Consider the following 16,472-nt stretch of genomic DNA (forward strand, 5'->3'; position numbering starts at 1 on the left):
TTTTTTGTTGTTATTGGCTGTTTGGTTCACACCTGAGGATGCTCAGGGATTACTCCTGACTCTGCACTCAGAATCACTCCTGGTAGTGCTTGGGGGACTGTACAAGATGCCAGGGATCGAACCCAGGTCAGCTGCGTGCAAGGCAAAAATGCCCTACCCACTGAACTATTGCTCCTGCCCGGCCTATGAAATTTAAAGTGGAAGTTGTGTATAAGTAATTGGAAAGTGAGATCAGAAAAGAGATATTGCTACTTAATAAAAATGTGAGAATTGCTAGCATATCATTTGTACTTCAGCCATTTGTCTGATCTGACCAACTAGATATAAAGATAAATGTCATGACCTAGTCCTGAGGGATTCAGACATCAATCAAGAGTTGGAAAAGGAACAGATAGTAAAAGCAATCAGATAAAGTTGCCAAGAGATAGTATGAAAATTAGAAGAGTGCTTAGTCAGTCAGTGTTATTGCTCATGTTAATATGAGCTGCATCTTATGTTTGAAAATTGCCATCAGCAAAGACAAGGAGTAACACCTCATAATATATTTTTTTTAATTCTCTAATCCTTGGGGCTGGAGAGATAGTAGCACTGCTGGGTGTGCTCCTTCCCCCCCCCAAAAAAAAAAAAATCCACAACCTCTACCCCATATCTGCCTGTCTTACTGTTGATCTCCTTTGTTTGTGTCCCTTTATGGTAAAACTTCTTACCACAAAGAAGAAATTGGTATCTCGCTGATTCCTTTATCTTTATTTCATTCCACTTAAGTTTTCTCACTACTCAACTGAGACCACTCTTGAAAAGGCCACCACTAGGGGTCCAGAGCAGTAGGGGGTTCAGAGTGATAGTACAGTAATAGGGTGATTGATTGCCTTGCTTACACCTTACGGAGATCCTATCCCCGGCACTACATATGGTTCCCTGAGTGCAGAGCAGCAAAAAAGAAACAGTCACCAGTAATTGCTGTCTTGTCAAATTTTGTTTCATCTATCTGCGTCCTACTTAATTTGTTGGTAGTATTTTAGTTGGTATTCTCTTTCTTAAACTACTATTCTCCTTAGCTTTTATGACACCACATTGATGACATCCTACCTCATGACTGCTGCTTCTGAATCAGTTAAACTGATTTTTTAAAAGAATGTATATCCAGTGTTCCTGCTCAAAACCTTCCAATCACATGATATTAAACTGTATGAAAATGTTTCCCGTTAGATTTGTCATTCATTGGTGTCCTTGATGGGCAGTTTAAATGGAGCTCTGAGTATAGGAGTCAAGCAAAATAGATTTAAGAATACCAGGAGGCGGGGCTGGAGCAATAGCACAGCGGGTAAGGCGTTTGCCTTGCATGTGGCCGACCCGGGTTCCATTCCCAGCATCCCATATGGTCCCCTGAGCACCGCCGGGAGTAATTCCTGAGTGTAAAGCCAGGAGTAACCCCTGTGCATCGCCGGGTGTGACCCAAAAAGCAAAAAAAAAAAAAAAAAAGAATACCAGGAGGTTTGGGTTAGAGAAAACAACTGTTTTATAAGATAATTGTTCTGATGCGTTAGCTGTAAGGAGAGGCGTTGGGCTATTGGAATAGGGAAAATAAAATCTGGAAGACATCATTGAGGTCACAGTATTGGCTATAGCCCAGAGCATACGTGCAGGATTGGTCTTTGCATGGAGGACCAGGTCACCCCTTTCAGCAGGATGCAAATGGAGATCATCTCAAGCTCAGACTGGTGGTATAGTTTGTGGCAGGGTCAGGGAGCTGGTAGAGTGGAGAAAGAGAACTCAGTACCTGGGGAACTGCCGTGAAAAAGGCTTGAGTACTGATTGGAGATGGAGCTAGGTCCTGTGGGATGGAGGGAAGGGCGCTGTATCTCCAAGCCAGGTATTGCCTTAGTTGGGGTTATGATAAAAGTAGCAGTGGGAAAAGTTAGAATAAATTTACAAGGAGTAAATTAAAGGGCTAGAGGTTAATAATTTGCATATGGTGCCTTGGGTTTGAACCCTGGCATCTTGGGGAGTAAGCCCTAAACATCCCATCAGGAGTAGCCCCCAAACACCACAGGATGTGAAAGAAAGGAAAAGAAAAGGAGGGAGGGAGGGAGGGAGGGAGGAAGGAAGGAAGGAAGGAAGGAAGGAAGGAAGGAAGGAAGGAAGGAAGGAAGGAAGGAAGGAAGGAAGGAAGGAAGGAAGGAAGGAAATTAGAAAGAAAAAAAGAAAAGACAAAATAGACAGCATTTTTGGATACATGTTACCTAAGACCCTAGTAATGTCTCCTTGTCTAACTTAGGAATGATAGGGCTGGAGAGATAGTACATTGAAGTAGGTGCTTGCCATGTATGCAGCCAACTCGGGTTTGATCCCCAGTTTCTCATGTGGTTTTCAAACACCACCAGGAGTAATGCCTGATTGCAACATCAGAGTAACCCCTGAGCATTGCCAGGTACAACCCAGAACCAGTAGATAAATAGGGAAGAGGGTTCTCTGACAGAAAACCATTGGGGTATATATTTATGGCACTTGTCCATTTCTCTTCCTCTCCCATTTTCTTCTAGATGGAATCTAGCCTAGAGAGAATAGATGATTGTTCCCATGCACACAGCTTGCCATTAGGATTGAATATATTTCATGCTTTAAAATATTTTGATGATTTTTATGTGTCAGGCATAGCTCTAGGCTCTTTAACAGTGAGTAAAGAAAAGCTTCTGCCTACAGTGAGCTTTCATGGTTTGGAGGGAAATGTGTAAGTCAAAGATAGGGTGGGTCTATCTTTCTAAGTCCTAACACTGCTTTCCTCCATTAACCAGGGGGTGACTAGCAGTGGGAGATTTTGTTTGTACTCTGTGTCACTGTCATTTTGTCCATGTCCTGCCATGAAAAAAGTATTAATTGAACCCTTTTGCTAAATCAGGATGTTTCCCTGAGCTGCCAGTTCTAGCCCTCCATTGCACATGATAATTCAGACATGTTTCTTCTCTTGATTTCAGATGAGACACCAATTATTGCAGTGATGGTGGCCCTGTCCTCTCTGTTAGTGATTGTGTTCATTATCATAGTGCTATACATGTTAAGGTAAGCGAGTAAATGCCTAATCTGTATTATCTTATACTTTGTTTCAGTACTACTTTAGTTTCTCAGTAGTGTAAGAACAATGAATAGGAAAGGCTAGTGCAGTCACTTTTAATCTATTTATGCTTAAAATTATGCTTAGAAGTAGGAAGATGGAAGCTCTGGATGAAGCACCAGTACAGGGTTTAGGACACTTGTCATGTATGTGGCTAATCCCACTTTAGTCTCCAGCACTGCAAATGGTTCCCCAGGCCCCTCTAGGAGCAATCCTGAGCACAGAGCTAAGAATAAGTCAGAGCCTTAACACAACATGTTGTGGTCCAGTAACAAAACAATAAAATTCTGTATTTTCTTCCCTAAGATCCTGCCCCACCCTTTTATTTCCCATCTATCCAAGCCCCTGTTCTTCAGTTCCAGTGCAGCTGCAGTCCAGGATGATGGTTGGGAAACTGAGATGAGTAGCCACAGTCTGTGTGATTACAGATGGGTGTTTCAAAATCTTCTAGTCTAACACTGTTGAAGCAGGCTCTGAGAATGCCCCAGTAGATTGGCAAAAGCGACAGTACAGTGAGTAGTATGCTTGCTTTGCACGCAGCCTACCAGGGTTCAGTCCCTGGTACCACATATGGCCCCCAGGCACTGCTAGGAGTAAGCCCTGAGCAATGTCAGGGTGACCCAGAAAATGCAACAAAACAAAAAATAGAGCAAACCACCAAGTCTCCATACAAAACCAAGTAGGTTTTGTAGGATGAAAATCCTGTGACCTTCCCGGAATGGGGACAGTCAAGTTCCCTCTCTCCCTGCTAACCCAGCAGCAGCCACCACACCTAACCTCCCCCAGCATACAAACAGCCCAGACTCCTCACTCCTGCAGCACAGGCCCACATGCACAGCCAGGGGACACCGCCTCTTCAGCCCAGTAGAATCACAGCAAATTTGATGGGGAAATTGCATAGAAGACCACCAAGCTCAATGAGCAAAAACTAATACAGAAGGCTCAGCTGGCACCAACTAGCTCAGTGAATCCTTAGACAGTGACTCTAGTAACATTGTTGTGAGATATAACAATAACCAAAAATTGACTTTTATTAATCTGTTTTCTGGTAATTCCATTTGCTATTTTGTTGTAACAAGCAATATGAAGTAAATTTGCCTTTGTCTGCTATGGGGGAGACTTAAGAGGGGTGAAAAACTGGGGCAAGTGGTGGAGGGAAGTGAGATTGGTTTTGGAACATTGAATGCCTGAAACGCCTGTATTATGAACAACTTGGTAAACACAGTGTTTTAATTTAAAAAAAGAAAAAAGAGAAAAGAAAATAGAAATAGCTCCAGTGAAGATTACATGCTCAACCAGGCCTACTTAAAACTTCCCCACCCCCCTCGGTGGCCCCCAGCCTGGGGTACTAAACATAACCATGTGAGTCATGTACATTACAGGGTCCTCTGAGATTGTCCCTGCTCAAAATCGGGAGCAAAGACAAGGATAAGGAACCCAAGGGAGAAGAGGTGGTGCATTTATTGATTGGGTTTAACTCTGGCCTTCCATATATTTGGATCCACCTGTTTTGTACTCTCTTTTCTCCTGGAGAAATAATTTTTAAAAAAAAAGAGGGGGATCTTTTTACTTCTGTAGTTTGGCATGTGTCTCTGCCAGGAGAATTCTGGCCAGACCTATGCTTATTCAGTCTTAAGTTCTGGGCTTTTCCCCCGGGCTACCAGGCTGCACTAGGAAATAGCAGAATTTTTGTTTGATGTGCTTTTCCTGTCTCTTCCCACTGATTTTCTTTTATTCTTCCTTTCTCACCTGATGTTGCTATAATTTCCAGTGGGTCCCGAAACGAAGACTGCATGGTGGCTCCTGGGCTGGGATTTTTGTGTTCTGAGGGTAAGCAGGAACATTCTGAGGCACTCAGCCACCATAAAATGGAGCTGCTTCAGCAGGGCCTGTCTCTTAACAATCCAGATTATTTGATAAAGATGATTTTAAAAAGCTGAATTAATAGGTAGGACTATAAAGTCAGTGATTGACTTCTGCCTCTATGCTTAGTTTATCACTGTGAACCTTTTCTTATTAGGTTTAAGAAATACAAGCAAGCTGGGAGTCATTCTAATTCTTTCCGATTATCCAACGGTCGCACTGAGGATGTGGGTAAGCCACTCACTAAAGCATGGGGAACCTTCATGGGAAAGAAAATCAGGGGATTTCTTGTCCATTTAAAAGAAAAAAAGAAATTGGAGAGAGCATCTCTAGCTCTTGGAAGTCCTGTTCCATGAGGTGGAATTTCAGATTTAATCTCTAGAGAAAGAGCTGGACCCCTGAAGATACTTAACATACCTTCTCTCTGTACACCGCAGAACCCCAGAGTGTACCACTTCTGGCCAGGTCCCCCAGCACCAACAGGAAGTACCCACCCCTGCCTGTGGACAAGTTGGAAGAAGAAATCAACCGGCGAATGGCAGATGATAATAAGCTCTTCAGAGAGGAATTCAACGTGAGTTCTGTCTATTGGTATACCAACAGGGGGAAGGCAAACCCAGGTCAGACCTTTCACTACCAAGTCATGCGGTAGTAAACAAGTTTCTAACAGATAAAAAGGTGAGAAATGTTTACCAGGGGTATCTGACTCCTCTCCTGTGTGATCATTGACAGGAAGTGAAAAAACTGTTCGCCTCACCTTCCTCACCTGCTTATCTCTCCATCCACTCATGCATCCATCCATTCATCATCTCATGTTATTTCTTTTGTTTGATTAAAGTTCTTATCAAATCTCTAATATCTACCAGGTAGCACTCTACATACTGTGAATTTGATGAGGATTAAAAATGGATCCAGTTCCTGCTCAGGAATTCACCGGTCAGTAAGGGAAAACCATCAAACAACAAAGTAACTTTAAGTTCAAGCAGCAGTCACCGGACACAGAATTGTCATGCACTGGTAGCAGGTGGCCTTTTAGAGTCCAGGGCAGGGACAATGGGAGTAAATTAGATCATTGTGGAAAATGCGAACCATAGTGATTGCAGAGAACTGGTCTCATCCTGGGTGTTTAAGCCTGCAGTTATGTAATGCCCGTTGTAAAGTAGAACATGATTGTTATTCTGTCAGTTGGTGATCTCAGCCAGCCAGTTCTGATTCCAGATCAGAAAATCTTATTTCAGTTGAGACCTAATTATCGGCAAGTGCACCAGGAAAAAGTGGATGGGGAGCAATCCAGGCACTGGAAATAGCAGAAGCAGACTTAATCAGTAATGAGGATAGGTGAGGAACATGCACACTCAAAAAAATTAAAGCAGGCTTGTGTGTGTTTGAAGGGCAAAGAGTCCCATTGGAGTAGTTAGAAGTGGAATTAGAAGATTGGACCAGGCCTTCATCTCATTTTTGTCATGAGAGAATTAGAAAACCACAGACCAGTCAGATTTATATTTTGGAGCAAAATGGCTCTGGCTTATCTCTTGAGAATCACATCTGGGGAGACCAGAATAGATTCAGTGAATATAGGCAGTAATTTTTTTTTTCTTGTGTGTTTCCTTTTATTGGTGAGGAAAACTCAAAAACACTTTTGGAGACTTCCTCTGTCACATATTCCATCTTAAGTCAGTCATAGAAGTGAGATATAGATTGTTTCTTGTTGCAATTGAAGGATTACAACTGGCTTTACCAATCCAGATTATTTCTGAGTCATGTGGATAAGCATACAAGCCCACAGAATAGGAGACCCCTAATAGCAGGAAGGAAAAGAGGAAGCCATTTACATCTATTCGCCCACTGAATAGCTCAAAGAAATAGAGAGTAATGAAGTAAAACTTGCATTTTGACAAAAATCACTTTTTGTGATATGGGGAATAGAGAGAAGGACTGAAGCAGTATATTCAGAGTTATGGCTATGGAATCCCCTAACAGTTGGTGATGGGCATTTGTAGTCAGTTTTAACATCTAATTTCCAGGGGCTTACAATCTCCATTAAAGCTCTGTGCTAAACTAGGAAATTTTCTCATGCTAACTGGATCAGGATCTTGTCCCCAAATGTAAAGTTTCTCATCATGTTTCTCCTGCTCAGCCTTAATACAGACATTTAGAAACTCATAGACTCCTACCACGGCCAGTTTTCCTGTGGATTCTGTCAACTGAGGAGCCCTTTCTGGTCACTTAAATAAATTGGCACTGGATTCCAGCATGTTATATATGCTATTTCCAAAATGGCTCAACAAATACCACACCTTTCTGGATGGAGGTTTCAGATAGCAGCAACTTAACCTTCATCTCAGAGGGGAAATCATGACTTGATGTAGGACTGTGACTTTCAGCAAACTTTAGGTAGCAGACCTTTTTGTTTGTTTATTTTACTAAATTTAATGTATGCATGTAAGATTTACAACTTCCTGGCTGGAGACATAGCACAGCAGGTAGGGCGTTTGCCTTTCATGTAGCCGACCCGGGTTCAATTCCCGGCATCCCATATGGTCCTCTGAGCACTGCCAGGAGTTATTCCTGAGTGCATGAGCCAGGAGTAACCCCTGTGCATTGCTGGGTGTGACCTACAAAGCAAAAAAAAAAAAAAAAAAGATTTATACCTTCCTACTCTTCAAGTCCTGTCAGTTTGACATCATTAGCCTAGTTGGATGACTTCATTTGAAATAAAAATCCCAGTGAGCCAGGTCTCAGCAAATAGGTATCAAGGTCTATATCACTGGAGTGAGAAAGAAAAACTGTTTCATTCAGTCTTTGTATAACATAAAGAAGAAACTTTGTATTTATCTCATTAAAAGCTATTTTGTTTTTGTTTGCTTTGGACACACCTTGTGGTGCTCTAAGCTGTGCACTTGGCAGTGTGCAAGGAACATGTACTAGTTCTCCAGCCTCCATTAAAAGCTATTTTCTAGATACTGAACACTATCATAATCTGTAGGAAATAGAATGTCTGGTGTTCTTTGCTGTATAATTATATAACTTTGCTAAACAACAGTTATTTGATAACTCTCAACAAACCATCACTAACTAACCACAGGTATTTAAATTATCTCAGGATTATTGTGTAACTTTTGATTTTCGATAGCACTTAGCATCTCCTTTACTTAGGTAGGGACTTAGGCAGTTGTTCTAAACCACTTTTATTTGTTCCTGCTGTTTATCCATTATAAGGTGTGGAGCTGGTATGAGTATTCAATTGTTTGCTGCAGAGATCTATTCCAAACATATAGTGGGAAAAACACAGTTCCTAATGTGAAGCCAATTCCCTGCCGTTGATTGGTCTACAAAGACTCCATTCTAACCAGCTCAGATGAGTGGCATCTGGGATTACCGCAAATTAGCTCAAGATTCCCAGTAGACACCAAAAGATATATTTTCAGATTCACCAAGATAAATGGCTGTCGATTATTTTAGGGATGATGAGGAAGAAGATTTCTTTTTTTTTTTTTTTTTTTTTTAACTTTTTGGGTAACACCCAGTGATGCCCGGGGTTTACTTCTGGCTCTGCACTCAGGAATTGCTCCTGGAGGTGCTCAGGTAAACCATATGGGATGCTGGGGAACGAACCTGGGTCGGCCATGTGCAAGGCAAACGCCCTCCCCGATGTCCTATCTTCCGGCCCCGGAAGAAGGTTTCATGTACGTAAGTGTTCCTATGCCATAGGAACACTTCATTCTAATCACCCACCATTGAAAGCTCTGGGTTTGTGAACTCACCCAGACCTGGATGAGAAGTGACCATTTCTCTACCATACAGTCTAATCAGACCTGACCTGGGCTGGTTCGGCGTGCCTCGCCTCACTGCCTACCTCTTTCATTTCTGGTAGCACTGAGTTATTTACAACCTGAATTATGTGAACCCTGATGACTGTCATTTCTGAGGTTTCTTCCATCATATTAAAATAAATAACCCTGTATTAGGGTCCAGAGAAATAGTACAGGGGTTAAAAGTATCTGCCTTGGGGGCTGGAGTGATAGCATAGCGTGTAGGGCGTTTGCCTTGCATGCAGCCGACCCAGGTTCGATCCCCAGAACCCCATACGGTCCCCTGAGCACCGCTAGGAGTAACTCCTGAGTGCATGAGCAAGGAGTAACCCCTGTGCAACACCGGGTCTGACCCAAAAAGCAAAAAAAAAAATTTAAAAAAAGTATCTGCCTTGCTTGCGGCTGCCTCCAGTTTAATTCCCAGCACCTCCTGGGGTCCGCTGAACCTGAAGCCAGAGGTAGATCCTTAATACCGCTGGATGTGGTCTGATCCACCTACTCCATCCCTGAAAAAATCTTCCTATTTTGAAGTCCGTGCTCTCCTCTCCAGTGTAATCAAAGGACATGTTGGTTCCATTAGGAATATGATGAAAAGTCGAGTCGGAAAGATCCCATGTAACACTGCTCTCCTAACATGCCAAAAATTTTTCTATTTTTCTATTGTGGCCTAGTTGCCTCGTTCCAGGTTTCCTTGGGCTTGCCTTGTTCACCATACCATAACCAATATGTTGGCCTTAACTTAAAAAATATGCTCTGCCCTTTTTGATATAATATCGTCTAAATCTATATCAATAGCTTATTTCTGTAATTTTTAATGATCCAAGTCAGTAAATTCCTGTGTTTTCTTTTAGGCATTAGCTCTTTACTTTTCTACCTTGTTTACGTATGTAACTTTGAAGATCAGGTTATGCTTGTTTTCTTTTTTCTATTTTGCGGCGGGGCAGGGCGCACACCTGGCTCTGCAGTCATGAATCACTCCTGGTGGTTCTTATAAGGGAACCATACGGGATGCCAAGGATCAGACCTGGGTCGACTGCATGCAAGGCAAGAGCCCTACCTTGCCTTATGCTATTACTCCAGCCCAGTCTGGTTATGCTTGTATATCCTGATCGTCCAGGAGTGATAAGATATGGGTGTGGGCCAGATAAACTTAGTGGGCTGAAGGCCTGTTTTGCATGCAGTAGCCCTTGATGAGATCCCAGTACATTTAATTCCCCAAGTACCTCCTAGTGTGACTCAGAAAGCAAAAGTCAAAGGAAAAAAGAAAGATAATTGCCAACAGTTTTAATGTGAAAGTTAGATATGTTTCAGAACATAGTAAACACTTTTAGAAGTTAATTTTTTTCAAATTCCTTTTCATATCATTTCAGTTGTCTAACTTAAAGCTATTTTTCAATGAGCAATTTAAATGTAGGGAAGATGTGAATTATATTGATATTAAAATCTAGCAAATCAATACCAAAACAAGTGATAGTATAAAGTCCAGGAAAACAGGGGCCAAAGAGATAGTAGTATAGCAGGTAGGGCACTTGCCTTGCACAAAATTGATCCGAGTTTGATCCCCAGCACCACGTATGATCCCCTAAGCACCACCAGATGTGGCCCAAAACCAAAATATCAAATCCAGCAAATAAAAAAAAAGCAATTGATATTAAAACTAACTGAATTCTCAATCCCTGAGCACCTCTGGGTGTGGCCCCCAAACCATAAAATAAAAGTATATATTGGAAAGGCCAAGGATGCAGTGATGCTCAGGCATTATTTTTTTTGGACCCTGAGGTTATGGGGTGGAGGGACTTAAATCTTTTGCTATCTTTGGAAATGAGTGTTTGATATTGGAGCTGGACTTTTTCTTTTTTATTATTATTATTATTATTATTATTATTTTATTAAATCACCGTGTGGAAGATTACAATGCTTTCGGGCTTAGGTCTCAGTTATACAATGCTGAAACAACCATCCCTTCACCAGTGCCCATATACCACCACCAAAAAAAAAAAACAAAAACAAAAAACCCACACAGTACACCTCCCATCCCGTCTCCCCACCCCCTACCTTGTAACTGATAAGTTTCATTTTACATTCTGTTTACTTTGATTACATTCAATATTTCAACACAAACCTCACTATTGTTGTTAGGAGTACCCCACTAGATTCAGACCTACTGTGAAGACAAATCAGGTCGCGCGGCCGCAGTAGCAGCCGCGCGGTTTTGAATTTCTGTACTTTAACAAGAAGTCCAGGGAGATTTCTTCCAGATATTAGATAATTGCAGGCTTGAAAACCCAATCTGTGGTCATCTTAATATGGCGGCCACCGCGCCCTTCATCCCCGGAGAGAAAGAGGCGAGAGAGAGAAATACCTTTCCCCTCCTGGGCGGGCACGGGGCCGAGGCTTAGTTCTCAGGCTGGAGACATTCTGTGAGGAGTTGCCCACGCCGAAAGAGGTTTTGCTGGGTCTGGATTCACGCTTGTACAGCTGCGGAGAGGCCGCACATGCGTGCGGCCCCTGGGATCACATCTCGGCGGTGGGAGGGGCCGGTGCCTCCCACCTTCCCAAGAGCACCCTCGTGTCCTTTTGCTGCAGTTTTTGTCGTAAATCCCATCTGTGGTCGTCTTAATATGGCGGCCACCGCGCCCTTCATCCCCGGAGAGAAAGAGGCGAGAGAGAGAAATACCTTTCCCCTCCTGGGTGGGCACGGGGCCGAGGCTTAGTTCTCAGGCTGGAGACATTCTGCGAGGAGTTGCCCACGCCGAAAGAGGTTTTGCTGGGTCTGGATTCACACTTGTACAGCTGCGGAGAGGCCGCACATGCGTGCAGCCCCCGGGATCACATCTCGGCAGTGAGAGGGGCCGGTGCCTCCCACCTTCCCAAGAGCACCCTCGTGTCCTTTTGCTGCAGTTTTTGTCATAAATCCCATCTGTGGTCGTCTTAATATGGCGGCCACCGCGCCCTTCATCCCCGGAGAGAAAGAGGCGAGAGAGAGAAATACCTTTCCCCTCCTGGGCGGGCACGGGGCCAAGGCTTAGTTCTCAGGGTGGAGACATTCTGCGAGGAGTTGCCCACGCCGAAAGAGGTTTTGCTGGGTCTGGATTCACGCTTGTACAGCTGCGGAGAGGCCGCACATGCGTGTGGCCCCCGGGATCACATCTCGGTGGTCGGAGCTGGACTTTTTCTAGCTTTGTTATCTAGTATTGAGGAATCCTCTTTGGTTTCAATGTTTCTCATCCTTTCTTTAGGAGTTCCTTCCCCCTTTTATTACCTATTACAACACATCCCAAGTAATATAAGCAATATCTGAAGTGTGTGTTACACAGTTTTGAGCTACATTTCTCGTCCTGGAAATTAACAGTTCTTTTCCCATCATCTGAACCCAACCAAATAAGTTCATATCACCTGCATTTTTCTGAACGGACTTTGAACTGCAGCCCATTCTCTGTGATAGTACTAGCTGCTAAGTTGGTTGAGATCTTTCATATGAAAACAAGAGAAGTTGACAAGTTAAGCACAAAATCAGGTGGTGTAGTGGGGAAAACACTAGGCAGGCTGGCAGAACCAGAAACTGTTCTAGACCACACAGCCTTGGGGAGAGCAGGCCGCACCCAGGCTTCTCGAGGGAAACCTGTGCCTTTATGGATTTCAAAATCCTGGAAAATAGAATCTATTTGTCATAGTTTGGGGTCAAATATTGATTATGCTTGAATCAGTCAGCACTGGGAGAGGAAAAGAGTAACAATAACACAGAACAAATATTCCCAGTTTGTGCTTCTATCACAAAATAATCTTACAATTATGGAAACTAAGCAGAACATGAGTTCAGATACCAGAATAGTTACAAGATAGTAAATACACTTAAATATTAAATGTCTCTGACAAAAGATGCTGAAGAATAATGGGCAATTGGAAGAAACAGAATTTTTCACATAGAATTTTTAATACTATAAAAGAGCTTTAGGGCCAGAAAGATAGCACAGTGGGGAGAGCACTTGCCTTGCACATGGCAGACCCAGGTTCTATTCAGGCATCCCATCTGGTTCCCCAGGCACCACCAGGAGTAATTTCTAAGTACAGAGCCAGGAGTAGCCCCTGGTCACAGATGTCATCACAGTGTGGCCCCCATACAAGTTATTGCAGGTGTGGGGAGACAAAAAAAGTTTCTACTAATTTGTGAACTAAAAGGAAAAATGCAGTAGAAAAATTTGTAGTTCTCAGAAAAGAAATGGTTTAAAGAAAAAAGTTCGATTTGTTGTGATAGTGGTAGTGCCAGAAATATATACATTAAAACTCACCCTGTTTTAGGGCCTATCGGATTAAGAAACTTTTTCTTTTATTAAGTAAATAGATTTTATTTGGAGGGCTTTTGAAAGTGTGGAGGGGAAGAGGGTGGGGGTGGAGAGGGGAGAGAGTAATGCCTCAAGAGAGAACTCGAGGGGTTGGAGCGATAGCACAGCGGGTAGGGCGTTTGCCTTGCACGCGGCCGACCCAGGTTCTAATCCCAGCATCCCATATGGTCCCCTGAGCACCGCCAGGGGTAATTCCTGAGTGAAGAGCCAGGAGTAACCCCTGTGCATTGCCGGGTGTGACCCAAAAAAAAAAAAGAAGAGAGAGAGAACTCGAGCTTCTCCAAGAGTGGAGAGAGCCCCTACGCACACCCCGGCATTAGACATGAAAGCACAAAAGCACACATCTCGAGGGGAGATGTGGGCAACACAGGTGCTCAGACACACAGGTGCTCGGCCACATGGGCACAAACAGCACATGGGCAGGGGCAGCATATACATACACCTTAAAAAACTTTAAGATATCAGGTTGGTAAAGATATAGAGACATAGATGTGCTCAGGTGCAGGGAGGTTGACTTGTACAGTGGGAAGGAAGGTGCGGCAGGTCTTAAATGCTTACTCTTTCTGACCTAACTTTCAAGACTGGACAGAGAACTCGTCTGCACTAAGATGTATTTGTGCAAGGATGTTCATGATTGTATTATAATAGAAGAAAAGGGAAATAAAAGGCCGTGTCTTTTACATAGAAAAATGTTTAAATGATTTCTTGCATCCATTATTAGTTTCTCTATTGTCATTAAAATAAATGTGTTCAAATATTCTTCAAGCCATCTTGTTAGAGGAGAAAACAAAGGACAATGCATGGCATGATTCCCACAAAAAATAAACTGGGGCTTGGGGGCACAGGGAGTGGGGTGTGCTCAAGTGTAAAGCACATGCCATGATAATGCTTTTTTTCCAGCACCACAGAGCATTACTGGGGGTGGCCCAGTAAATAAAGCAGTATCTGTGTTTGAGAGTTAGCACCATTTTTAAAAGAGTACTTTATTTTAGAGGAGTACTATGAGCATGGCCTACAAAAGGAGGGTGCAGAGATAGAAGAAACACGATAGAATTTCTACCTTATACCAAATTATTTGACTTCCTTTAACAAGCTTTTTCGTAGGACACTTTTGAAGCCAAATTTAATATGGTAATAAAAGCTAATGGACCTTAGCTTTGGCATAGTATCTGTTATGCTTTAATGGACACATACAATGTAGAATAAAGAGTGGATGTTCCCAGTTTGAACTGTGCCAGGAACCTTGTGGTCAGGTCTTTGTGAAAATGAATGTCACTAAATGGGAATTTGTTCTGGACAAACACTGGACCATTGGGGTGAGCAGCTGAAGGAAGGCAATAGGGCATAACAGCTGCTTACAGATACTTGATAGGCTACAAGGACTCTAGCATTTTTGTGACTCCCCACAGTGGTTGAAAGTTTTAAGTGAATTAAGTTTTCATCTTAGAGTTACAAATTGAAACTTTTTTATTCACCAGCATTTACTGTAGAAGGAAGTATTGAATTTATTTAGAAGAATCACTTTCAGGGGCCGGAGCGATAGCACAGCGGGTAGGGCGTTTGCCTTGCACGCGGCCGACCCGGGTTCGATCCCCGGCATCCCATATGGTCCCCCAAGCACCGCCAGGAGTAATTCCTGAGTGCAAAGCCAGGAGTAACCCCTGAGCATCGCTGGGTGTGACCCAAAAAGCAAAAAAAAAAAAAAAAAAAGAAGAATCACTTTCAAATGACAGTTTGGTTCCTAAGACATGTTCAAGGCTTACGTTTTTTTTAATTGGCACCTGAGAGGAAGAGGCTCGGATACCAGAAAGAGATAGCATTGAAGCCTGTAAGAGCTGGAAAACCTGCATTTGCAAGATGTGATGTATAAACTTTCCTTTCCTTAGGACTCCACATCTTTAGTAGAGAGAGTTTGGATTTTCAGGTGAATAATGCACATATATGTAATGTGGTAACAGGACAATGTGGCATCAGAGTTGTGGAGAGACAAAACAGCCTGTACATTGATAATTTGTTGTTGTGTTTGGGGGCCACCCCAAGGCTTGGGGGTTACTCTTGGCTCTGCTTAGGAATCACTCTTGTGGTGCCCAAGGAACCATATGGGATGCCAGGGGATCCAACCTGAGTAAGCCTTATGCATGGCAAACACCCCACGCACTGTACTATCTTCCTGGCCTCTACATTGATAATTTATCTCAGAATCCAAGTTCTATAGGAATTAGCAAGAACTGTGTCAAGAGCTTTGGTATCCAGTAGTTCAGGGGACTGGAGATTCAGACTTTGCACATGGTAAGGAAAACTGTAACTGCTAATTTGGATTTTACGCTAGTTAGTACAAGTGAAATACAAGAGAAGTTGTTTATCTAGGTATTGGGTCCTTCTAGACAGAAATGTTCCAAGTTGAGATGAACTGACTGCCTTGGAAGGGCAATAGATTCCCCATTTGAGTGTCCCAGCACTGGTGACTATTAGGAGGGAGTATTTGCAAAGGGATTCAAACTTAACAGTGAATGAGGGGGGCTGTATACCTTAGACAGCAGAGTAAACAGTGGAAAGAAAATAAGTGAAAAGATTGTAAAGGGAAAAATAAAATAATACATTTTTGTAGAGGATTATATTATCTCAGAAATTCAGAGACCCACCACCAAATTATTAGAATTAATAAGTTAGTAGAGTTAGAGATAAAAATAGAATGAAATCAGTGCTTTTCTATGTATAAGCCACAGTCAAAAATTGAATAATTAAAGGATGCCATTTACAATAGCATCCAAAATGTATATACACTGTAAATTCTTAGGATTAAATTTACAAAAAATTTAGAAAATCTTTGAAGAAATTATAAAAATGTTTGAAGACTAGAGGGAAAAAACACCTAAATTAAATTAGTGAAAAGATAAGATCAGTATCTTAGAAGACTCACTATTGTAAAGATGTCATTTCTCCCCAAACTGATATGTAGATTCAATGCAATTCCAATAAAAATCCCAACAGGTTTTTTTGTGGAACTTGACAAGCTGATTCTAAAATTTATATGGAGGAGAAAAGATTCAAGAATAGCCAAGACATTCCCGAAGAAGAAGAACAAGGTGAGGAGACCTACCTTACCAGATATAAAGAGTTATTACAAAATTTAGTAAATAAAACAGTTATGTGTTAACACTGGGATAGATGGATTGACCTGTGAAATAGGAAGTCCAAAAGCAGACTCATGTGTGAGAACTTTTTTATGACAGAAATAGTGGTTTGGAGCGGGGGAAAGATGGCCTTTACAATAAATACTGCCAGGACAGTTGTGACCCTAAGGGAATGAATGATATTGAATTCTTCTCTCATACCAAACAC

At 42.4% G+C, this 16,472-nt stretch overlaps 1 protein-coding gene across 4 annotated transcripts in view; it reads left to right on the forward strand.

Annotated features, from left to right (window-relative positions):
* The window catches only part of PTPRA (protein tyrosine phosphatase receptor type A), a 140,995-nt gene that overhangs the window by 95,652 nt on the left and 28,871 nt on the right, over positions 1 to 16,472 (forward strand). For all 4 annotated transcript variants that reach the window (XM_055133227.1, XM_055133229.1, XM_055133228.1 and 1 more), the window contains 3 exons: positions 2,976 to 3,060; positions 5,133 to 5,206; positions 5,413 to 5,549. In XM_055133227.1, coding sequence (XP_054989202.1) covers positions 2,976 to 3,060; positions 5,133 to 5,206; positions 5,413 to 5,549 — 296 coding nt within the window. The remainder of the gene's footprint in view (positions 1 to 2,975; positions 3,061 to 5,132; positions 5,207 to 5,412; positions 5,550 to 16,472) is intronic.

The sequence above is a fragment of the Sorex araneus genome, chromosome 3 (genome assembly GCF_027595985.1).
Source record: "Sorex araneus isolate mSorAra2 chromosome 3, mSorAra2.pri, whole genome shotgun sequence".
Lineage (NCBI taxonomy): Eukaryota > Metazoa > Chordata > Mammalia > Eulipotyphla > Soricidae > Sorex > Sorex araneus.